The sequence below is a fragment of the Balaenoptera acutorostrata genome, chromosome 20 (assembly GCF_949987535.1).
Source record: "Balaenoptera acutorostrata chromosome 20, mBalAcu1.1, whole genome shotgun sequence".
Classification (NCBI taxonomy): domain Eukaryota; kingdom Metazoa; phylum Chordata; class Mammalia; order Artiodactyla; family Balaenopteridae; genus Balaenoptera; species Balaenoptera acutorostrata.
The window spans coordinates 44,614,013-44,640,128 of NC_080083.1; the positions used below are offsets into that span (position 1 = coordinate 44,614,013).

The 26,116-nt window shown below is 42.2% G+C and overlaps 1 protein-coding gene across 12 annotated transcripts in view; it reads right to left on the minus strand.

Moving 5' to 3' along the window:
* Window positions 1-26,116, minus strand: part of CDK12 (cyclin dependent kinase 12) — a 63,874-nt gene that overhangs the window by 7,028 nt on the left and 30,730 nt on the right. For 5 of the 12 annotated variants that reach the window (XM_057535541.1, XM_057535540.1, XM_057535537.1 and 2 more), the window contains exons 11-17: window positions 25,636-25,767; window positions 23,630-23,841; window positions 22,290-22,742; window positions 18,022-18,439; window positions 6,112-6,222; window positions 4,392-4,537; window positions 356-454 (exon numbers count right to left, since the gene is read on the minus strand). In XM_057535541.1, coding sequence (XP_057391524.1) covers window positions 6,207-6,222; window positions 18,022-18,439; window positions 22,290-22,742; window positions 23,630-23,841; window positions 25,636-25,767 — 1,231 coding nt within the window. In that variant the 3' untranslated portion in view covers window positions 356-454; window positions 4,392-4,537; window positions 6,112-6,206. Of the gene's footprint in view, window positions 1-355; window positions 455-4,391; window positions 4,538-6,111; window positions 6,223-17,201; window positions 18,440-18,459; window positions 18,793-22,289; window positions 22,743-23,629; window positions 23,842-25,635; window positions 25,768-26,116 lie in introns of those variants that run through there. The other 7 variants (XM_007177543.3, XM_007177542.3, XM_057535539.1 and 4 more) reach the window with 6 other exon arrangements.

The window sequence follows — 26,116 nt, forward strand, 5'->3', positions numbered from 1 at the left end:
GTGATAAGATCTCAGAAAAAGCTCAATATTTAGTCACCATTGGGGGATTTATTTCTTGGTTAAGGAACTGGGGAAGTTAGTGTATTTCCTTCCCTGTGGACCTTTTGGAATATGGTAAAATCTCATGGGAGTGGGAGGTTCTGGGGGATCTGTCTACTTGGAAGCAAGGGAATGGATGAGATGACCTCTGGAACAGGCTGTACAAGGGAAATGTTCCCCCAGTAATGCACCGACCTGACTCCCCTGAGTTGCTTCCAAGACTTAGGAGCCAGAGACATGAGACTCCAAGCAATAGAGAATAATATTCTGCTTACCCTCTTCCCTTGATTTTCCTCCCCACACCCTACCTACTTACATTTCCCTGTGTTCCCAGGAACTCTCCAAATCCAGGAACAAAAGCAACTCCAGGGCAGGATTCAACTGATTTCCCTTCTCTGGGTCTCTGTTTTCACATCTGTAAAATGAATCGTTTGGCAAGATGAGCTCCAGGTTCTCTTCCTCGCAACAGTAAGGGTCTATGATTCATACCCCAAAGGCACCAGCCCTCATTTGCATGCTGTTTTGCATGTAATCTCCACGGCACTTATTCTAAACACACAGAAATATCTCTGAACCCTGCCCTTCTCCTCCCTGTCACCACAGTCTCTGGTTCTACGGTCCCTAGTTCTTGTCCTCCTCTTCAAGGATCTCAAAGCTCTGTCCCCACCTTCCTTTCACAATTTTACAGCACTCAGTGGGACAAGCTCAACTGAACAAAACCTCGGGAACAAGAAAACAGCCTTACCTAATATCCTGGCTGCAATTTGGGGGCCCAAAACTGAGTCAGCTGGTACATTTCCATCCTTTTTGGAGGTCCTGGCCATTGGGGGGAAATCCTGGTACCTCTCCCCAGTGCCTCCCCTCCTCCTCCACCTTGCTATTCTCCATGCCAGAACGCAAAGTGGCCAGTGATTGATGGGCCTGGGTTCCTGGTAACCGCACCCAGTGGCCCAATCCTCCTCCCTTACCCAATCCCTCCCCTGTCCCTATTCAGAGATCAGATTGTCTCATGTTGGTCCCTGAGGTCCCATTAATTAAAAATACATCCAATTAAATGGCAGGTGAAAACGTGCTATTGGAACTCTCCACCCCCCTGCCCCAGCTTGGTCCTCCCCACCCCCATTTTAAGGCTCAGCTGTGCTTTGAGCTGAGAAAAAAAAGAGGGAGAGAGGAAGAAAGAGGGAGAGAGAAGAGGAAGACGTAGAGGTGGGGGTATTCGGCGGGGGAGCTATTTGAACCTCTGCCAGGGTAGCATGTGCCAGCCTGGGAGGGTGGCACTGTGCCCTGGTGTCTAATTTCTGGAGGTGTGAGTAGGTTCAGTCAGCTGGGTACCCACCTCCATTTCCCTTAAAGGGGCAGAGGGAAGTCAAAGGGTGTGTCTAGCTATACTGCCCTCCTTCTGGGCTTGGTGAAGGAAGGAGTAGAAGTATAAATGGTAGAGGGCCCTTAAGAGGGGGTGTGATGTTCAGGGGTTGGGAGAATCTGAGGCTTCCATTCTTGGCATATCACTGCTCTTCCCTGAATTGCAAAGAAGATAACGAGAAGCTGTTTGGGACCCAGGTGGCAGGGCATGGCAGTGCTCCCAAGCCAGGCTGTACCTACCCCTGCCCACAGGAAAGCTGAGAAAAAAATGGAGGGATGAAGGAAGGAGCCATATTTTGGGTGGGAGCAGATGGGTCAAATAGGATAAAATATACAAGCATGTACATTTGTGTGGGCAGCACCTTATAGGTAAGAGGATCTGGAGGGACTTGTCCTATTTGCCCTTTCTCTAGGCAAAAGGAAGCAGCAGTAGTGTGAAGTCACCTCAAACTGGAAGGCTGCGAGTAGGGCATCTCCTCTCCTCCACATTTATGGTGTCCCCAGCATTTTGTCAGGTAAGGCATCAGCCCCACCCTCCACCCCTCTAAAGCCCTCTGGCCCCAAGCAATGCAAAGCTAATAGGCACTGAGAGATGTTGGGAGAGGAGCTAGGGAAAAAAAGGGTGACTAAGGGTGGTACTCAGAATCCAGGCAGTAGTGGGGGTATCTGCCGACCGAGGGCCCCCGTCTGGCCTCCTTGGCAGCCTCAGTACCTCCTCACTTCACTTTAACGCTAATTGGAGATTTTAATCTGCACTGCTGCTCTGCTCGGGGTGCTGGGGGGAGCGCCAGCTGTGCAGCAATTCCAGCAGCACCGACTGTTTAATCAAGCTGTCCTCCTGGGGAGGGGCCCTCGATCATGGGGGTAGGAGGGAGGAGGAGAACCTCTGTCATCTCCCTTAGCCTGTTCAGCCTGGAAGGGCTTCATGGAGACTGAGGATCAAATATGGGACACCTCATCCCCATAAGGGCTCCATGGCCACTTGGATCCCTAGCAGAGACATTACACAGTACGGGGGCGGCCTGAGGATCAAGGGTCAAAGCAGCCGCCATCCCCATCCTGCTTTCTGAAACCATTGTTGGCGCAGAGCCCCAGAGTGTCCTAGGTGTCCTCCAGCCATTCAGGTGGTAAACATCCTCCAGACCATCTTGAGCTCTGCAGGTTTGTGCTGGGGGAGGTGATGGGGGCATAGAAGACTGAACTTTCCTAGTCTCTCAGTCTCTCTGAGAGAGTCCTCTCCCCAAAACTCTTTCTTAAGAGAGCTAGTTCGGGCTTCCCTGGTGGCGCAGTGGTTGAGAATCTGCCTGCCAATGCAGGGGACACGGGTTCGAGCCCTGGTCTGGGAAGATCCCACATGCTGCGGAGCAACTAGGCCCGTGAGCTGCAATTACTGAGCCTGCGCGTCTGGAGCCTGTGCTCCACAACAAGAGAGGACACGATAGTGAGAGGCCCGCGCACCGCGATGAAGAGTGGCCCCTGCTTGCCACAACTAGAGAAAGCCCTCACACAGAAACGAAGACCCAACACAGCCATAAATAAAATAAATAAATAAATAATTAAAAAAAAAAAAAAAAAAGAGAGCTAGTTCTTTAAGAGCTACTTCTCTTAAAACAATTGTAAGAGATTTTTTTTTTTTTTCTCTCTGAAAAACCAGATACCTCCACCCTCTGGGCCAGAAAGAGACTGTCTTAGAGGCTGGGGACAGTGGGGTGGACAGCTGGAGCCTGCTACACCTTGAAGGAGAGAAACACCTGTGCAAGGTGTTTTGTGACGAGAGCTAGGGGGCTTCCCAGGTTCAGCTGGGAAGATAGTGACATGTCAGTCCACTAGGGAAGAGCATTCAGGGTCTCAGGCCATTTTTAAGGAAGAAGAAGTGGAAAAACAACTAATTATTCTTCTGGCTCCTCGGGCCCCTGGTCTCAGGCTCTCTGGGGGTGTTTCTGACCCCTATCTTGGGGAAAGATTGCGGTGTCCCCCTCTCCCCTCACCCAAACTCTGTCTGCAGAGGGGCAGGAGTTTTAATTGGTCAGCAGTGCCCTCGTGTGGCAGAAACCAAGACTGCAGCCGCCCAAGTGGCCCAGCAGCTTTGAGGGATCAGACATCCAGGTTGACAGAGACGTAGGCAGGGTACCCCAGGTACCCAAAGCATACTTACTGCTCAACCACTTCCAGAGACATTTCCTACTTTCTAACACCTATTCTATCCCTCCATCCATCCCATCCTAACTGCTTCACCTCCAACTCAAGGTATGTGCCTACCAGGGGAGGGAGCACCTTACCCAGACCTGGCACTTATTTAGGCCTGCTGCTTGTGCCGTCTGGATTGCAGGGGTGAGAGAGGCATTGCTGAGAGAGGAGACCTAAGGTCAAAAGGGTAAACTGATGTCAACTCCAGTGGCAGGAGAGGCTCTGGCACCCCTGCCAACTCCCTATAAGTGCCAGACAAGAGCTGCCACCCGAGCTCAAGACAGAGTATTACCTACTGGTGGGTTCTTCCCTGTAGCAATCCATTCGCTACCCCCTGGAGGGGTCTGGGAATGAATACAGATAGACTCTTAGGGTCTGAGATCCTTGTCCTCAGGAATGGACACCAGATAAAACCTTTCCCTCAAAAGATTCAAGTATTCCCCAAGGATGCCAGGCCACTGGACAGAACGCACATCTGGACTTCAGGCTTTCAGCTCGAAGAGAAGGGCTGCCTGTCATTAGACCCTTCCCCTCCAGTGTCAAATACCATCCATTTACTGTTTACTGTTCCCTTCTTTCCACACGCACTAAATGGGGGAAATGGTTTTAAACTACAGAAAAGGGGGTGGAGAGTTAACATTAGGAAGGTCTCTCTAAAATTTAGGGCTGGAAGTCACCAAGGCGGAGAGCTGAGTCACAAAGGCCTTCCCCTTGTTGGAGAAATTTAACAACAGAGAGAAATAGTCCCAGAGAGAAATATGACCCTGTTTAGGGTTGGTGGGTAGGGAGAGGAGCACACCTACCTGGCAGCAAGAAGGGTAGGGGTAGGCACAGTAGGTTGGTGACCTGCCCAGTTCTAGGCATTGAGGATGGAAATAAGCAGGCTGGCAGACCTCTACTTCTCGTGTCTTTGCACAGTGTTTGGACAGGGGGGGATCTCCCATCAAACCTGGAAATGATGTGGAGAAGCTGATGAGAGGTAGTAAGAAGGGATATCAATGCCCTACCCTCACGCAAAAGAAAGAAAGAGAAAACAGCTTCTTAGGGAAGAAGAAGAAGGCAGGACTATGTGTACGTATGAGGTAGTAGGTGAGTGGGGCAGGTGTTGTAGAGAGGCTGAGAGTAACCAATATCAGCATCACACTATTGAGGAATATTCATTAGCACAGCTGGCCAAGAGAAAAGAACAGGAATGAAATGACCACCAATGCCAATAGAGGGGGTTACCCACTCCAGCCAGGAGGGAGGAACTGCTAATCAGAAGATGGGACACCATAATAGGGTCAAGTAAAAAGCTAAGGATCTCCCAAGGCAATAGAAATAAAAGCAAAAATAAACAAATGGGACCTAATCAAACTTATAAGCTTTTGCACAGCAAAGGAAACTATAAACAAAACAAAAAGACAGTCTATGGACTGGGAGAAAATATTTGCGAATGATGTCACTGATGAGGGCTTAATTTCCAAAATATACAAACAGCTCATACAACTAGATAACAAAAAATCAAAGTACCCAAGGAAAAAATGGGCAGAAGACCTAAACAGACATTTCTCCAAAGAAGACATATAGATGGGCAGTAGACACGTGAAAAGATGCTTAACATCACTAATTATTAGAGAAATGCAAATCAAAACTACAATGAGGTATCACCTCACACCAGTTAGAATGGGCATCATTAAAAAGTCTACAAATAACAAATGCTGGAGAGGGTGTGGAGAAAAGGGAACCCTCCCTACATTGTTGGTGGGAATGTAAATTGGTGCAGCCACTATGGAAAACAGTATGGAGGGTCCTTAAAAAACTAAATATAGAGTTACCATATGATCCAGCAATCCCACTACTGGGCATAATATATCCAGATAAAACTATAATTTGAAAAGATACATGCACCCCTTTGTTCGTAGCAGCACTATTTACAATAGCCAAGAAATGGAAACAACCTAAATGTCCATCAACAGATGAATGGATAAAGATGTGGTACATATATACAATGGAATATTACTCAGCCATAAAAAAAGAATGAAACAATGCTACTTGCAGCTACATGGATAGACCTGGAGATTATCATATTAAGCAAAGTAAGTCAGAAAGAGAAAGACAAATACCATAGGATATCACTTATATATGGAATCTAAAATATGACACAAATGAATTTATCTATGTAACAGAAACAGACTCACAGACATAGAGAACAGACTTGTGGCTGCCAAGGGGGAAGGGGGTTGGGGGGAGGGTTGGATTGGGAGTTTGGGACTAGCAGATGTAAACTATTGTACAATATGTAGAATGGATTAAACAACATCCTATTGCATAGCACAGGGAACTATATTCAATATCCTGTAATAAACCATAATGGAAAAGAGTTTAAAAAAAATAAAAAAAGAGCTAAGGAAACTCCTCTGGAGATCTTTGGGTGTAAGAACTTCCCTGAGACTCTGTGTGTGTGTGTGTGTGTGTGTGTGTGTATGTATTAATCCCTTACAAAAGCAGGTCAGTGGCCTCTGATTGGCTTAAGGTCCCTACCTGGCCTTAAAGTCTGTGAAAGAGACTGAATTTTGCAGGGGTCCGGATGTCAGGTAATTGATGGACATTACCAAATTCCTCAGGGGCCATCACTCCTACTGCTGCTGCCACCTGTAAAAGAAAATTACAGGTTATATTAGAAATAAGGGATTAGACACCAAAAAGGGTCTATGGGCTTTCACCCAGGGAGCATGGCCTTGGTAGGTAAAGTGATGGTGATGGTCACCACTCTTCTAATTCACAGAGCTGAGAAGGATTCTGGTGAACCTTAAGTATGCTCCCAAAAAGAGTTGTAAGTGTTCTAAGATTCCTAGCTCCAGGGAACTAGCTCCCAGTCTGATAAAGTAAAAACCATGGTTCCTATACTTAAAAGTTAGCAATTCAACAGAAATAGAAGCTGCGAAACCCAGAATTATAAAGGGCAATGAAGGTTCAAGGCTAATGGAAAGTTAATGCAAGAAAGTGACTCAAAGGAGGGTATCTAGTTTTAGATCAGATAATCAGATTGTATTTGAAGCCTCTCTTGTCCAAAACAGCTTCTTCAAGAAAGGCTCAGAGGCCAGAAAAAGGTCCTATGAGATAGAAAGGAGGTTTGTGGGACAGCAGATTTGATGCAATTTGGGCAGGTAGGTCTATACACTCCCTGTGTAGGGATGAATCTGCATGGGGACCAACTCCACATTCCTCCTGTGCTATCAGCCAGGGTGTGATGGAGAAAACGTAAAGATATGTACTGGGATCTATTTGTCAACAGCAGTCAATACTCATTTTGCAACCTCCCTGCCCCTCTGACCCAGACCTATAATTCTTTGTATCTCTAAGCTGCCTTACTCTCTCCAAGATACTGCTTCCACTTTAACAACTCGTTAGCATTCCCCTCCCTGCTCGTCAGTGGCTCCCAGACTCATGCTGAGAAAATAAGCATTGGAAGGGACTGTAGAAACATCTGGGAGAGGTCCAAAGAGGGGAAGGGAGTCTCAGCACCAGAGTGAGATGACTTTAGAACCTGCTGTGCATGTCAGCCCATTGAGCACACTATTCAGGGCTTAGGTCATTGTGGAGCACACCACCTTCCTTCCGCCCCAACAAAGGAGAAAACCAACCCAAAGCTAAAAAACAGGGGGGAGGAGTACAGCTCCGCCCCCATTTGCCTGTAATCTCAGAGAATATCTTATTTTACTCAGAGTTCTATAATCCCTTCTCTCATTCAGCAATTCCCCTTAGTTTCCCAGCAAGTGAGGTGTTTTCTTTCTCCTTTCCTTCTGATTTTATTTTTCAATATAGCTGTATTATAATGCAAAGGAGCCTGAGTTGAGCTTTAGGGTAAATTCCTCACAATGCCTCTGAGGATCTTTTCCTACTATCCAAGCCCCAGAGATAGTTGGCAACGAGCTCCTTGAACTATGGTGTAACTCTGAGGCATCAGGATCTTTGGCTGTGGTTTGCCACTTGCTTCCCAATGAACCAGAGTTCTTGACTCTAAATAAAAATTACAGTTGTACAATTTGCATGTCATTGAAAGATTAATCTTTGAGGTAAAAATATATAAAGCTTCTCAGTTTTTCTACTAATTTTTTGAACCTAACTTTCCCCCTCAATCTGTCCTTTCCCCCTCAAAATCTCACAGCCCTACCTTCCTTTCTTGAGGAAGCACAGGGCTGTCAGGAATTGATGCTCTTGGATTCTAGTCTTGGCTGGCTGCCACTAACTCACTGTGAGACTGTGGACAAGGCATTTCCCTTCCCTAAGCCTCAGTTTCTTGCTCTGTAAACTGAGAAGTTGAATTAGGTGGTCTCTAGTTCCCTTTCTAGCTCTGGCCATCTATGATTCTATCAGGAAGAAGACACAAGTGTCCTCCCATCAGGAAGTGAGATATTCCTGCCCTTCACACCTTTCTCTCAGGGCCACTGCATAAAGAAGCTCCCCTGTAGATGCCTGCCTTTCTCATGCTGGCTTAACTAAAGGGACAAACAAGTGAGTTCCAGTAGGAGGCCAAACTCCTCTTATTATGAAGAAAAGATGTTAAAAAGGTGATCTAATTCTAACCTTGAATCTTGAAAGCAGATAGGAGAAAAGGCAGGTATGGGGCAGGAAAGAGTATGATAAGCATGCCCCCCTAACACACTGAGCACACTCACCCTAGGGAACCCCGTATAACCAGTGACTGCTTAGCCAATACAACTGTGTGTGGATGGAAGAAGAAAGCAAGGACATGTGTAAACACTTCAGGAGCATAGACGTAAATGTCCGATCAATGCATATACACTCACTCCTGTTCTCTCCTACTTAGGCCTATACGTGCCTTGTAAGAAGCTAGAGTGGGAGGGGACACCACATCCCAGTCTTCTCCCTCCCCAAAGTCAGAAAGGAAGAGACAGTGAGACAGGAGATACTTGGCTTCCTATAAATTGTTTTGTCCTTCCTCACAGCTGCAATCAGAAGCTAAGGGCTCCCGCAGGCCTTGTTCTGATCTGCTGCAGGCAATGGAGGGTTTTTGAAACCGAGAGGACTTGGCTGCGGCCCCGTTTCAGCTGCCATTGGGTCTGGCTAATGGGCTCATTCGGGAAGACCCCCGCCTGCTGCACTAAAGAGTCCCCTGCCGACCCCTTCCCCAGTCCCAACCCAATTAATAAATGGGGGCTCCCACTTTATGGCTCTGGGAGCAGGAACCAGAGATGCAAATGACCCCCAGGGAGGGAGAGAAAAAGGCCTTCCAAGAATCAAGCCAGAGAATTGTGCATCCACAGGCACATGCTGCCACAGGCTAGTCATATCCCATTTTCAAAGCATTAAAGGGGAAGAAACTGGCAAAAAAACTGTATTTTCTTTCCCAGATCCAGAATGGGATAGCATTCCTGAAGTCTGCGGGTACACCCCAGGAATAAACTCTCTTTCACCTGGTTCTCCAACCTGAAAAAGGCAGAGTGCAGGTGATCATCTGGGCACAGAGCATGTGCTCAACTATTTTCCAGAGGCTGTGCCTCCTCCTAGACTCTGCAATAATGCACATAGACATAGTCCATCAATTGGTTAATAAAGTAAACACTTTCTACTTATTCAGAACAAAGCAGCTACCTCTTTCCAAGCTCTCATCACCATCAACAGCATAAATATGTCCTGGGGTTATCATCTTCAGCCTATCTTTTATTCCTCCCCTCACATCCAAACTATCATCAAGTCTTGCTAATTCTACTGCCCCCTCTCTTTCTTCTCCTTCCCCTTGTCCTACTCTAGTCCTGGCTCTTGGGGCCTTACATCTGGACGAGAACAATAATATCCTAGCAAGCTTTCCTGCTTCCATGACCTAGTATAGCTGCAAAAGTCCTCAACGTCATATTCATCTCATCATGCTCTGCTCTGTTACTGCTTACCAAATCAAATTCCTCATTCAGGCCAACAAGATTGCTCCTCCAACTTCATTTCCTAATATTCCTTTCCCGTACTACTCTGACTACTCCACTCATAGCCCTCTGCACAAAACACATAAGCTTTCCATAAGTTTTCTCCCTCTGATCACCTTCCTCTCTTCTGTTTCATGTCCTCTATCTTCATTACCTTTGAGGAATCTTTTCTGGTTAACTCTAGTTTTTCTGATTATTTCTTTGCTTTGGTTCCTTCTGTACTATGTTACTATTTTATTTTATAACCTGCATTAATGTACTGGCTTATGAATACCAATTTCCCTACTTCCCACCAGGTATAAGCCTCATCTCTCACCAGACCCAGAAGCTTCCTAAAGGTGGGACCCTCTCATAATCTTCCCCAGAAGTTGCCCTGTACTCAGGACATGATCCAGCTAATGATATTACTGCTCCCCATAGAAGCAGCCCTCGTGGTACAATTCGGGATATCATATCAAACAACTACAAGAAATACAATCTTATTCTCAATGTCAGTTTTCAGGCTGCCACCTACCCTTACCAACATTGAACATGACTTCAAAGTGTGTTGCAAAACAAAACAAAAACCTAAAAATAAAAAATAAAAAAAAATACAGTAACCGTAGGATTTTGTTTATCTTCTTAATTCATAGTATATATACTATTTTTTTTAAGACCCCCTTAGGATGAGAAGCCCCATTTTGTTCCCTATTCCTAAGATTAATCCTATGTTCTCAGGTCATGACCTGATTTTCTAGAATGCAAATCAATCCCAGAGGCAATAGTAATCTTGTTTCCTACCAGCCTTGTCTCTAGCCTGCCTCTGACCCATCACATTTTTGGAAGGTCCCTAGGAATAGAGAAGTTATCCTTGAGTCTCTCTCAACTATTTAGCAAGTACTTCCTTAGATTAACCTCACTCTCAAATGTTGACTCCACTTCCTCTAGTTTAGCCCTGTGTGCTTAGACAGGAAAAAAATGATCTGCCACCCCCCTTTATCTCCTACATATTGCTCCGGACAATAAGGATTTGCCTTTTATTCTTTCCATCCCTTGGCCTCAAGGTGCTTAATAATCCAGATAATAAAAGCAAAGGTACTATGGTACCTGACACATAGTAGGTTCCAGACAATGTTAGTTCCCCATTCTTTCCCTTCTTCCTCCCAACACTTTCTCAACCTTTTTGGGTCTGTTTTTTCACTGGCTAACGATGGCACTGAACTAGACAAACTAATGTCCTTTTGTAGCTCTAACATTCTGTGACTCTAATTCACATATTCTGGTTTGTTTGCTCTTCTATGCATCCTCCTCACTTGGATCTAAAATGAAGGGGAGAGGAATAATTAGCTTCCAGGTTGACCTAAAACATATAAAACCACGTGCAGGAGAGTTTTAGAACTCCAAAAATACAAATAATTTTTAGCTTGATGCATCCATATCATTTCCTTCTTATTCCTGAAATACTCTCTTGAACTACATAGATAGCAGTGCTAAGCAAAATGTCCTTGATATAAATTATTTGCTTAATATAATCTAGCTTCCCTTGTGAAACTGTCTGCAGAGCATCCCCCAGCTTAAGGGTTCCAGGCTCATCCTCCAACCGTAAAGGTAACACTACTGTAATCAAGGGGACACTTTACTCTTTAATGGGGCTTCCTTGAAATGAATTGTGAACCTTTAAGGCAGTTATCCCCTTTCAGTACCCCAACGACAAATTTTCCTTCCATCCTCATATCTGTATCTCTTCTTTATAAGCAATGATACACTGTTTCTTTCTGCAGCCCCACCACCAGACTCCTCTGGTTCTCCCTTCTTTCCCTTATTTCCATCTCCTTCTCATATTGCTTCATTTTATATGAGACCTTTGGTCCCCTAACAGAAATTGCAAATACTGATACAAGTCCAAACCTAGAAGTTCCTGAATTTATAAAAGGGATCAGACTCCTAGGCTTTCTCTAGGTCTCTGAATTCAGCCTCCTTTCTCCAGGGCCGAAAGCATTCAAAATTGCATTAACCTTGGTAGGGAGGGCTATCTGTCTACAAGCTGATCCTCACCAAGGGTGTCCCTCATCAAACACAAGAGGAAGAAAGATCCTCTCCTTGAGACAACCCATCAGGCAGGCGCCTTCAACTAAAGACAAGACGATCTCAAAGATCCCGGCTCTTCTCTTCACTTAGCTTTGCTACATTATAGCCTTTTTAAGGTCTCTCCATGTTGCCAGCCTCAGGGATGGTTTGGCTTGGATAAAATGTCCTTCATTCTTTTAGAACTATCAACATTATCTTCAGGTTACAACCATGCCAGAGCAAAACATCCCAAAATCTATCTATTTCCAGGTCCTAGGGAACATATGTCTAAATGAATTTACTTCATGGCTATACCCTCTCATTCCAGAGAAGAATGATGTGGCTGAGGGCTGCATATTGAGAAGCCTTGGCTAACAACTACCCACCTAGAGAGTATTAAAGAGTAACTGCGTATCAGCCTCTTTCTCTCAGCCTTGGACTAGTAATTCTTGAGATAGAGATATGAGAGCAACCCAGTTGTCCAGTGTTTTGGCAACCTAGTGATTAATCACCAGGGCATCAAAGCAACCCTCATCTGGTTTCTCAAGGATAGCAGGGCCCTCTTCTCATCAAGCTTTACTTCCTATAGACACCATCTGCAACCGAGCTTCGAAATGTTATCGGCAAAAGCAACAGTCTCAGGATATGAGGGAAGAGAATGAAGAAGCGAAGGTTAACCAGTTAAAGAATCTCTTGTACCCCACACAACGTAAATTAAAAGCTCCTTTCATAGCTTTTAGCAATGAGAAAGTTATTTTGCTTTCTCCTTCACCTCTCACCCCATTAAGTTGAGGATCTGGAATAGACATTTGTCTCCTGAATTTCTTCTCACTACCCTTCAAAACTACTAAGCAGCAATAACTCTAAATACCCTGCAGGGTTAATCAATCAATCTCTCTGGCAGGACTAAAGCATGTGAGTTGGGTAGTGAGTTGGGAGAAGAGAGAAAAATAGGAAATGAAAGGAAGTGGGTGGACAGGAGATGGAGAGATAGCTGCACATGGTGAGGAGTGGTAGAGTACCACCAGTAATTCCTTTAGGTGTCATACCTCCCCCAACTGGCTTGGAGTATACTCTCACTTGAGAGTATTCCTAAGGCTATATAGGAACACTAGAAATGCCACACCTGGACAGTAAAATTAACCAAAGTGTCCAGGAATGCTCACCTTGCCTCTCAGGACAACCGGAAGACTCAGCAGTTCCATTTCTCCCTTGGAATGTTTGAATATTTACTCACTTGAGGAACTCCCCACTTCCATTCCACCTAGCCGTTCAGGCTGACTAAGTTGTGAACAGAGAAGTAACTCAATACCAAAAAAAAAAAAAGTCAAGCTATTGGGCAGTCTTTAGTAACAATGTAAATCCCAGTTCAGCACAAAGAATATTAACTGTCAACTTCCTTGAGGCATTAACCTTACCACACAGTTAAGGATGCCTGTCTAGGAAAAGATAGTGCTCAAGAAATTTAGGTACTGAACAGTATGGTTTCTACTTAGAAATAGCCTTGAGTGTGATAGAGAAAAAAGTCCAGGTTAGTTAGGTCCTCAACTTTCAGGCCCAGAATTGAAGACAGCCATTGCTATGAAGTGGAAACAATATTCTCTACTAGGTTGAAGTTCACACTCCTAGTCATGAACTTGCAGTACATAAAGATCAAAAACGAATTCCTTTTCTCTGGAGGCTAACAAGAAACACAGGACTCCAGGAACTGGAACAATCTTGAGCTCTCCATTCTCCTTCTGGGTAAAGACATGACAGCCCACAGGCAAGGAAACATCTTACTTAAACTGTGGGGATTCAAAAACAAGCTGGCAACCCTCATCATCACGTTTTTGAATTGGATTTCTTCCTAATTTCCTTGTTCTGGTGTACCCCTTAACCTTGTATGATTGCTTACCCCACTCACAACTTCCTGATACCTGTCTCCCCTCTTCCTGTCTCCTGATGCTTTTTTTTTTTTTTCTGTCCTCTGCCTACTTATGTCATAACTAGCAGGAATGTAGCACATATTACAAGGGAAAGTTTAGTCCCCAGTGTCCTAAACCATGAAAGGGAAGGGAAAGCAATCTTCTCCTCATGTGGAGACAGGAAAAGATTTTGGAAATAATAGGAATTTTACCCTTATAAATAACTTCGACTTACTTCCTGGATTGGCAATGTATCAGGAAATCTCAACAGAACTAGCAACACTAATCCATCCCCATGCTGGCCCTACTCAAGGTAACATAGGAACTGGCGTGAGGGTGAGGGTTTCTGATTTAAGAGACTATTTTTTTTTGGGTCTAAACGGCTTCTTACCAACTTCTCTTGATGACAGTTGAGCTCAAACCCACTTACCTCTCCTTTCAGGAGGAGTCAGGGTACATGAAGCTCAACTCTTTTGATGGCCTGGCACCATCATTACTTTTGTGCAACTGTTTTTTACTTTAGAAAATCACATCTTATGATTTCCCCCAATTCTTTATTCTCTAGTTCCTAGTCTAGTGTTTTGAAGCACCTCTTCAAATCCTGAGAACTTTTTTTTTTTTTTTTTGGTAATTTATGAGTCTACAGAGATTCTGAGACAAAGAACCCCTAGGATAAAGTGGAGGAGAAATGCCCTTTATACATATAATTAGATCTGCTCAAAGGGTACAGATTAAGAAGTAAATGCAATGGAGCAAAAGTGGTATAGTAACAGGAAATATTTAATTTTCCAATCTCCACTTTCCATTTTTATAAACTGAAAGAAAAAATTTAATATATTACAAAATATCTATACATAGACAAGGTAAACCCGATGGGGGGCAAAAACAAGAGAGAGAAAGGAATACAGTGTCAGGAACCTAGATCAGGGAGAATGAGGTGGCAACTGACACTTTTCTGATGCAGCATTCTCTCTCAAAACCTGCTGGTAACCATTTTAGTACTGTAACTATATATGCATATTACACACACACACACACACACACACACACAGAGGTGGCTGGGTGATGTCTATGGCATAAGCTAACAGAAATCCTACTTACAATTCGTGCTAACTGCCCTGCTTTTAAACGTATAGATCTGATGTTTTCAAATCCTTATCGTTCCCATGGACAGTTGAAGGAAAAAACTAAACTGGGTCAAATTTGTTTTCAAAACATAAAAATGATCATGGTCGGGCTTCCCTGGCGGCGCAGTGGTTGGGAGTCTGCCTGCTAATGCAGGGGACGCGGGTTCTGGCCCTGGTCTGGGAGGATCCCACATGCCGCGGAGCAACTGGGCCCGTGAGCCACAACTACTGAGCCTGCGCGTCTGGAGCCTGTGCTCCGCAGCGAGAGAGACCGCGATGGTGAGAGGCCCGCGCACCGCGATGAAGAGTGGCCCCAGCTTGCCACAACTAGAGAAAGCCCTCGCACAGAAACGAAGACCCAACACAGCCAAAAATAAATAAATAAAAATTTTTTAAAAAATGCAATTGATGTTAAAAAAAAAAAATGATCATGGTCAAACCAGTTTTGCCTCTCATTCGTGAACAGAATCAGACTTCTCATCTATTCAAAATAATGTATTTAATGGACAATATCTCCCATGGTTCAGTAATTAAAACCAAAACCACTTCTGAATATAATTAATTGGGTTTGTAATTTTCTAATAGCCAAGCAGAAATTCTGCCAAACCTGTACTTCCATCACGTTTATAGATAACATAGCTGAAAAATTAGCAAATACCTTTTCTTCCTCCAGACAGATTACAGGTTGTTTCTTTGTCCCTCCGCCTTTAGAAATAGTCCAAAAAATTTTTTTTCTTTTTAAAGGTTAGACTCCCAAAATGGGGGTGGGGGTTGAGATGGGATCATACATACACACACACACACACACACACACACACACACACATACTCACCCCCTTCCCTAGTAGTAGGGATGGGGGAATGGAGACTTAAGTATATTATTTAGAGTATTTGGCATAATTAAAAATAAGGGGTGGAGAGGGAAAAACACTATTGATGACTGCTGATAACCAAAATACAATTAAAATATATAGAGAATTTTATTCATATTTGATGGGAAACCAATTTTTCTCACTGGATACTTTTGAAAGTATCCCAGGCTTAAGTTCTTTAATCAAAAATGGGAGAGCAGGGCTCAATGACTCTAATTCAAATATTCTAAAATACAAAGGCCCATGTCTGAGGACTAAGAAGTCAACAGACAAAAGGTTCAGATGAACTTTAATGCAATTTACCAATAGCATGTCAGTGAGCCTAGCAAATCTAATTGGACACACTGGTATAAAAAGCCATCAATGCCAAAATGGCTAGAAGGTTCTCTTTTTAATCAATGTTTGGCCCTGAGGGCAAGGCCAGACCAAAACCCAGAGAATAATAAAGAAATACACACACCGGATATCTGCCTATTTCAGTAACAGGGGAAAATAGTCTTCATGTAAGTATCAGAAGAGGGTTCTTCTTTCATTTCTTTTAAAGTTTTTTTTTGTTCTTGTTTTTGTTTTATTTTTTAATTAACGCACCTCTCTCTTACAAGTAGTGTTTATTTTTTAATATAAGAACTTGGCATTGAAACATGAAACTTTACTTGAGGTCTGTAAACTATTCTCCAAGATGCTGAAACATATTTGCCTTTTCTTTGTAAAACGGGACTAACCTATGTTTCACAAAGGTCTAGGTCTGTGCAGATAATTTATTTAAACGTATATGTTTTAAAAACACATTATATGCTGGTACTCACACAAAACTGGAAGCCAGAATGAGAAACCTCCCAGGTTATCCCACCCTGAAAGCCTTTCCCTCTTCCATTTTCTGTTTATAATAAGGCAAAATTCTTGCCATGAAGTCATAATTTAACCCCTTTTACCAAAACCAAAATCAAACCTCTCTGGAGGAAAATCCCTAAAAGAATTGGCAGGATATACATGCTGAGATGTGTATATGTCAATACTGTTCTTTCTTATGGTCTGCTCTTTTAAAATTATTTTTTTAAAAAAAGGTCTCAGGTAGTGATACATCTTCAGAAAAATATCCACCCTCAACTAAGTTACATTTCCATGTATTTTCAGGATGTATTTTTTTCTCTTTGACAATATTACAATGCTCTGTTTCAAAGGTTTTTCTTGACATAAAAATATATGCGTAAACAGTATGTATGCTAACTGATCTTAGTAGCCCTCCATGTATGGAGGCATCATCTGCTACCCTAGCTCAGCAGCAATGTCCTAGGCTGGTTGCATCTACAAATCAACTTCACCATCAGAACGTGGTTTTAAAAAAACCAAAAAACATTTTAGAATTGAAGATTTACAGAGAACAATATAGGAGTTTGAATTTCCTTTCCTTTATTTCAAAAAAAGTAAAGAATTATCCCAGGTTTTTGGGCATCTCAACAATTAATTTTTTCCAAACAAATGCCTCAAAAAAGAGAGAGACAGAGAGAGCGAGTGAAAGAGAAACTATAAAGATGGGGTAAAAAAGGTAATAGATGGGGTAAAGTCTACCTACTTGCCCAAGAATGCCACTTTCTACAACCTGCTTCATGTGCAGGGAGAGACGGGGCACGTCTTTTCTCAAAGTGGAGCAAACTTTAAGGACAAGCAATTTATTTGGAAAAAAGGTATGTTCAAGATGCTCAATGGGGTAAAAAAAGAGTTCACTTGAAAGCAAAAATGTGAGATGGTGGAGAGGAAGGAAACATTTATTTAAATCAGCCAGTCACTCTGTTTCCCTTATAGCAAAAGCCTAAGAGCAGCTCAAATTTTGTGAACACTATTCTCTTAAAAAAACAAAAACAAAACAAAACACAAAACTTTAAAAACCTAAAGAGAGCCTCTCCTGAACCATCTCAAAATTGAAACTGTTTCCTTTTTCTTCTGCTCAAGAAGTACAGGCAATGAACTAATTAAACATTTACTTTTCAATTTAATGACCCTCTCTGTATTCTCTACTTATATTTACTAGGTAGAGCTGAAGTAAATGTTCTGGCTATAGCCCATCCAGGGGGAACTGGTGCCAACATCACTATTTTATAAGTCGCTTGCTAGTAGCAAGTGAGCAAGAAATACAACAGACAGCTTTGCAGTAGCCAAATGCAGATGATTACCTCGCTCTGGCAAATGATTTCATTAACGTTTCAGAGGACTGGGTGGAAGGATGGATAGGGAAGGAATCTTTCAGGACTCTGAAGTCTCTGGGTTAGTAAGGAACTCCTCTCCCTCTTCCCCCTCTTGGAGGGACTCTTGTAGGCCCCCGATAGAGTTTTCCATAAGCAGAAGACTGAGCTGGGGCCCCCCAGTTAAGGCCTGCTCCTGAGCTGCTGGCCCCAGTGGTTCCTGGCCCCAGCTCCCCATAGTTTTGCAATTTGGTCTCTGCATGTACCACAGAGTTGCTGCTTCCCTCAGCCTTCAGGAATGGTTGCCCGACCACTGAGTGTAATGCTAAGGGGACCCTGGCAAAACGGAGGTCCTGGTCCCCTGGGAACTGCACTGACCCTGTGCCCTGGTAACTGCTAGACTCCCCAAGGTGGCTCACAGAGCCCGAGAAGGTCCTGTTCTTCACCAGGGTCTGGGCCAAGGATTCTGTCAAGGCTGGACCAGAGTGGCGTTCATCAGTGTCAGTGGCACTGAACCCTGTTTCAGGCCCATCATTGTTTCCATAAGTCCTGTTGGGATGGGGTCGGGTGGAGTAATCCATTGGTCTCAAGGCCTGGTGCTCATGTGGCAGGTGGCCAGGAGGCTCTGCTTCAGGCTGGGATAAAAGTTGCAGCAAGGCGGCTGTCACGGCTGGGTTCAACTCCTGGGGGGCGCTGGAAAGATCGCCTTCAACCAGAGGGGGTGGAGGTGGCGGCGGTGGAGGTCCGGGGGGCTCAGGGGGCCTCTTCTCTGGTGGAAGAATGTGAGGAGGACATGCTGTGGAAGGGTTACTTCTTTTAAACACCATCTTAAAAATCACATGTGACTATAAACACAAACACACACACACACACAGACACACACACACACACAGCCCAACATAAACAAATATCAATACAAGTAACCAAATATATATAAAGAATAAAACTTTGGGATCAGGAAATCGTAATTTATAAATAAAATCAAGTGATTAAAAGTAAAACAGTTGCATTCTGGATCTAACAGCTGGTGTAAAAAGATCATATATTTCAAATGATTGTCCTGATTTTTGTCTGAGATTTCCTCCATTTCCTTCCTTAAGGAATTGTTCTAATATGTAGGCTGTTGGTAGCCTCCCCGCCCCTTTTTTGCTGTTGGATCAAAACATTAATGAAAATTAGAAAGAAGGAAGATGAGAGGGAACAATACAAATGCTGTGGTCACATATCTAGGACATAATCTTGCTGTACAACAGGAGACCTTGTATGGACTTCGCTAACACATTTTACAGAACGTTTGATGATATAAGGTTAACACATAAAACAGAACTAAAAGAATATACAGGAGAGGTGAAATAAAGTAAAAACCTTCCATTACCGTCATGTATAAATTATACACTTGCTTCTCCCAACTTGAGTCCCTTTTCCCCATAATCACATTCTGGAGAATAGGATATTAACCACCATACTGTCATTCAGTTTCCTTTGTTACAGTAATTATAAAAAATCACTATAGCAATGTCATGCAGAATGGGATGTTGATAAACATCTGTTTATCTTGGAGACAGTGACAAGAAACGAGTATTTAGAAATGTATTGAACTAATACTACACTCTGTCTTTTCAAAGATCTTACTAGAACCACTCCCTAAAGTTTTTGTCACCCACTGCTGGATTACTTTGCCTAACCATGGCAATCATTGTCTGATAACTCCTGCCAAGGCAAGAGACTAGAAATGTACAACAGCGTGAGTTTGAGGACACACAAAACCAAGTACAATCAGAACTGTGACTTTAGAGAGTTGGGAGTCATCCTGCTGAAGAAAAGACTTAAAGTTTTGGGATATCTTCCAAATGATTGATTTTTCTGTTCCCTATGGAAGCATATTTTTAAATGTCCATATTATCAATTCTTTATTATCTGAGATAGTGATATAAAGTCATTACTCAGGCAAGCCAAAAGTAGTTTTTATAGTTATCATTAGGTATTTTGGTTGTATATTTACCACAATTATATTTTGCAAAAACAATCAGGAAAGTAAGCATGCCCTTAGCGTGCAGATGAAAGTACTCTGAAAACACTACGAAACTGTTGAGCAGTAGGAGGATAAGGTCGGTGTGTAACATACAAGTAGGGTGACCAAGAGTCCCAATGTGCCTGGGACTGAGGGGGTTCCCAGGTTGCTAACTTTCAGTTTTAAAACCAGGACAGTACAGGGACAAGGTGGTCATCCTATATACAATACGCACCCAAGTTACTTGTTAACAGACTGGCTGGTTGACTAGGTGGTAGAGAAAACTGAATTAAAGGACAAAAAAATTAGCTATAGAAAAAACTCACAACTTGAAAAGTAGACATCCAGAAAAAGGAGAGCTAACTGGACTACAAACATCTATAGATTTCAGAGCTTTTTGCCGTGAACACTACATATCTCACTACATAAGAACATCAATCACAGTACCAGTTATTTTTTAAAGTATTTTTGGTCTGTATATGAAATGGAACACCAGTTTTTTTGTTTTTTTGATTGTTTTTTTAATACTAAGGGCAAACAACTTTAAAAATGCCTAACTGTAAAAATGGACAAAGCTACACTTATTTTCTTCCATCTATACTACTTTTCATATTTGCCTTTTATGTAAATAGCCTAGTTGTGTTTCAACAGAACTAATTCTTGAGCTCACATTCTTTCACATGTATGAGAGGATGAAAACTATTTCAAAATAGCAAAGGCAGATGGATTGTAAAGAACTATTAAAGGTTAATAAAACGTCTTAAGAGAATTAAAAATAAAGATCACATTAAAAAAACATACTGTTATAAGATTCAAAATATTAACAATATTGCCAATCCTTAACAGCCTGTACCAATGGCGGGAGGGATTAATGAAATACACAAATAACTTAAAACTTCATTTTACTCATTAGATTTCAACCAAAACCCTTTCCCAACGAGTACAGAATAGCTAAACAGTAGCCAAAGTGATAGATTTTTACCTTCTCTGGCTAACTCAGTCTGCCCTCTGGTGGAAGTGCTAATGAACACTAAAATGGCCAAATGAGAGGTAGCAGGGGAGAAACAAGAACACAGAGACATCGGAGAGACACCAATGGGATAATCCAAAAGTGACTGTAATCATTAGGAATGGCATTTCTACTCTCCTCTGAAAAGTAAATCCAACAATTTCTGGCCATGAGCCAGGCCTTAATTTTAGTTCAATTTCACCATTTGGCTGATAGCTTGTTGACTCAATTACTGGGTGAATTTCTTTCAAACACTATGCCATTGAACTTGAACAACTTCTTTCAGATATTTTGATTGTAGCTGAATTTTTTTTTTTGGTTGGGGGGTGGGTGGTGGTGCAAGGGAGGAGGGTATGAGAGATGAGACAAAAAGGCCTACTTTAATTCTAGATTTGCTTTCTCTGTTATTCCACGTCCTGGAGTCTCTTAAAAACAACTGGAACTGTTATGGCATAATAGCAAAGTGAACTACGAAACACATTAAAAAGAAACACATTAAGAAGGTACAGGAATTCTAGTTCTGCCTATGATTCCAGCAGTGGGACCATAGGCAGGCTTATTTAAACTCCCTGGATTGCAGTTTCCCTATCTATAAAGTAAGGGGGTAATTTTATTTATGTTACCTTCTGTTTTTTTTTTTAACTTTACATATGATAAATAGTTTATATATTTGACCTTGTACTAGTGGAAATAAGGCATATATTCTCCATACCAACCCATATGAAATGTGAGTACAACAGCCTAAAAGTTGAAGGTTAGTGTACCCCATCAGACCTTATACATCTTCTCATTCCCCAATTCATGGGGTCTTCATGGACAGCAAAAATTTCCAAGGAGTTGGAATCACTTTCAGATAAGTAAAGATTTTGCAAGTAAAGACTGTGAATCAGAATTCATTAGAAAATTTAAACTTCTTTTCCCTCTAATAAATTGTATGCTGTGGTCATGTGAGATCAAGGTATACATATTTCCTTTTATCAGATTTTTTTTTTTTTAAATATAATGCTCAATTCCTAATCTGGGGTCCATTTAGTTACCTCTTTCAGGAACACAGATTTAAAGGAATCATTTTTATATGCTATTTTTTGGAAAGGAAATGTACTTTGTTAATTATCTACTTAGAAATCTCAAATTATTCTTCAGGAGATTAACAATGATATCTTATTAGGGCTTTCTTGACTGTATGTTTCTGGCGAGACTCTGGTATCTAGCATCCACTATACTAGAGTACAATTGACTATTTGTACAATCTGATTAATGGTTTGTTTGGAAGGCAGATTTTCAAGTGCCAATACTAGTTGGCCACCACCCACACAGTGGTTCAAGATGCATCACTAGCTACAGTTGTGGTTTCCTTGTGTGAGAACACAGGGACTTTACTTACCTACTCCCTAGGAAATGGAAAGATGGAAAAACAATCAGTATATGAAAGGTGCTTTAAGAAGCTTTGAGACTTAAATAAAAGAAGCTGGGTAAGAAATACATCACTTGGTGCTATGTTCTCCTGTAGACTAGGTGACAGAAAGACTGAAACCGAGGCCACTGATGTGAAAAAGAAAATGTTAGAGATTTTTAAGAGGATCAACAGCACCTGAGCTCAATGAGATTCATGACCGGTCTGTTTACCTGCTGCCTCCTCCTGTGGCATTGTGGGAGTTCTTCGGGGCCCCTGTGGCCCACTGTTCTTGTCACTGTTGTTTTCCTCCAGGTTGCCTGCTGGCTCCTGGGTTTTCATTAGTTGACTCAAGAGAACTGCCAACATATTCTGCATGTCAGCTGGTGTGCTTGAAGCTTCAGGGGTTGTCTGTTCTGCTGAAGGTTGGACCACTGGGGCAGGGGGTGCCTCCTTCAAAGATTCCTCTGGGGCCGTGGGCTCTGAGTCCTGCTGTTGGGGAGTGGCTTCTGTTAGGGCACTGATGGATTGGTTCAGGGCCTCCAGCTGCTGCTGTATCTCTGGATTGGAGTGGATGTTAAGCAGCTGCGCCATTTGAGGAATACTCAGGTCGGTTTGGCTCTGCAGCAGGTTCAATAACACTGCCAATTCACTTTGATTCAACTGCTGTGTGATGTCACCGAGGCCTGTGGAGAGACAGTGGAGCCAACATAAGAGGATGAGGCAAGGCAAGGACCTTTGCCTTCTTCAACTGGCAATAGCAACTTACAATGTCCAATGAATGAAGTTTCATTTTGAATGTCTCATTTTTCATGCCTCCAACTGTCATGACACATTTGTTATTCTTTATATTTTCACTTAAAAATACAGGGACTAATTAAAACATCTCTGTATTGTGAGTAAAAGTGACTTCATTTTATCTATATTCTTCAAGGTCAGTGATTTTCAACCCTTACTGTACATCAGAATAGGAGAGGTTTTTTTTTGTTTGTTTGTTTTTTTAATATCTTTATTATGAGTATAATTGCTTTACAATGAGAATAGGAGAGATTTTAAAATTCAGAAGCCTCAGGTCCCATCCCTAGAGACCTGGCAATTGTTTGCAGGTGTTTACATTTAAAGCTTTTTAGATGATTCTAATATGCAGCCAGCACTGAAAACCACTGTTTTAAGTGGACAAGGAAGGAAAAATGAGCCAAGGAAGGAATAGCTGTAGTTCAGAAAAAATGGTTGCACCACAGGAGAGCTACCTTGTTGTTTATAATAATTCATTATTACACAGTTTTTGATATATTTAGATCAAATAACAGTCTACAGAACTAACTACATTTAGCAATTGTGACTTAACATGATTAAATTCTAAGAAGGTCTTAACAAATCTAACATAAACAGGGCTCCAGTTATGTTAGGGAGCCATGGGTAAACTAATCTTAAATTAAAACACACACACACACACACACACACACACACACACGCCCCGCCCCGCCCCGCCCCGCCCCGCCCCCCTTGCACTTGACCTTCAAAATCTGCCACGTGCTTAGTAAAAGCACAACGGCTCTATCCCAGCACTGACCTATTGCATCCCCAGCCCCAGGCTCCACCTTGCCAGGAGTAGGCTGAGGTGGTGCTGGGCTGCTGTTCTTCACAGGCTCAGCACTTGTCCCTGAGATAGTTTCTTTTCGAGAGGCTTTGGGTGGAGGTGGCTCTTCTACCAAAACACCGCTTTGTCGCTGCCGTCGCCGTTTCTTACTCCATAATTCATGGCAATCCTGCCAGTGGGGGAGGCTGGAAAAAGACAAAAGAAATGTGTGTGGGAATGTAGTAGTGAGTGAATGGAGGAACAAGAGATTAAAATGGGAAGGCAGGGGCTTCCCTGGTGGCGCAGTGGTTAAGAATCCGCCTGCCAATGCAGGGGACACGCTGGGTTCGATCCCTGGTCCGGGAAGATTCCACATGCCGCGAAGCAACTAAGCCCATGTGACACAACTACTGAGCCTGCGCTGTAGAACCCGCAAGCCACAACTACTGAAGTCCGTGCACCTAGAGCCTGTGCTCCGCAACAAGAGGAGCCACCACAATGAGCAGCCCACACACCGTAACAAAGAGTAGCCCCCGCTCCCTGCAACTAAAGAAAGCCCGCGCGCAGCAATGAAGACCCAATGCAGCCAAAAATAAATAAATAAATTTTTAAAAATAAATAAAATAAAATAAAATGGGAAGGCAAAGAGCAAGGGGAAATAGAAGGGATAAGGAAAATATAAAAATAACCAGAAAAGTTAGTAAACAGAGAGTAGCAGTGTAAATAGAATCATGGCATATGGTAGTCTGAGAAACTAAAAATCCAAAAGCCCAAAGAATTTCTTTCTACAGTGAGAAATGAAGATCTTGCTAATACCAGAGACACACTTGCTATATAAATGCCCATATTCCAGTCAAACAGTTAAGTTTTATAACTGTTCTTGCTTGGCATAACAAAAATAAAGGAGACCTTTACTGGTCAAGTTTCAGTTGGGAATAAATAGAACAGAGGTGACTGCCTTGTTAATATCTACAAAAAGTCCAGGCAAGGTGGTAATTTAAATCTTGGAACCACAAGAGCATATCATGATTAAATCACCTCTGTGTAAAATCGATTTATGTATTACTTGGTCTGTAAGGACCAAAAAACTGGTTCTGTCTTCTTTCTGCCCACTGAATTTCATGACTGGATATTTTCATTTGTGAGGTTTATTAGTATATTTTAATATATTTCCAGACTTTCCTATACTCAATAAATTCCAGTAAGTCAAACCTTACCACAATAAAGATTATCATAGCCAAAATTTCTCTATAACAAATTTCCAATTTTTACTAAAAAGCTTACATATTTCAATCACATTCAATGTATCAAAATTCAAACACAATAAATGAATTCGAACATTTCTTTGGATTATCAGATTTGTAGATATTACCTGTTTGTGTACTAACATCTCATACATTTAAGATACACAGTACTTCTATAAGAAAGAAATGCCCAAAAACTCTGACATGAAAGCTATAATGCTGTCAGTGAGAGTCAAAGATTTTTATCTATCAGAATGTGAGATGTGAGTGTAGAACCTCTGAGGATCTCATACAATACAGGAAATTAGGAAGAAAGACACATTCATAGACAATATTTTCTATTTCAAAATTCAGGACATATGGCTTGATAGTGAGACAAACTATTTAAAATTAGAACTGTCCTTGCACGTGTGGGATAACATGGTCACCGCAGATATAGGGAATTAAGAAAGATGAAATGGTTAACAGCAAAAATTAGAAGGAATACTTTCAAAGAGATTATATAGAGCAATATGCTGGGGATCCAGGGACAAAAGAAGATAGCATGAGTCCAGTTAGAACAAATATCATATCTAAATCTATTCTTTAAGAAAAAAACATAAAGCAATAAACTTCTTATCAACCATAATACTCAAGGACACCTCTCTATTTGGTTGGCCACTGCAGTTCCTTTTTCAAAAAACCTATTATTTTGAGTTTCTCATCTCCTGAAGCCTCGGGAAGGTTTAGGGTCACTACATGGTCACCAGCACTTACTCTGGAGGATCCATTTTGCTGAGCTCGACATCTTTAAGGAAGTCACTCTGTAGGGTCTGTTCAGCTGTACAACGTTTGCTAGGATCTAACGTCAGCATGTGGTCCAGTAAATCAAGTGCTGCTGAAGGAATGCTGTGAAAAGGAAGAGAGAAAGAGTGAGTTCACAATGACCCCACAGTTCTTAAACCGATAACCTTATGTCAAAGGTCTCTGAATTTCCAGCTCCATGTAAAACTATGGGAAGGGAGTTGGAACCTGGCTAAACAAGCAAGCAGATTTACTCCCACAATGGATTCAAGAAATGCAATAGTAATACAGGTAGAAAACATGAAGCCAGCAGTTTCATTCTCTTTTTGTTTTAGGAAGATCAAAAGGACTATGAGAAAACTTATATATCATTCAAAATAAAATGGTTTTCTATCAGCTAAAGCCTCCATATGAGAAAATTACAAAAGGGCTATGATAAAACTCATACTGCTCA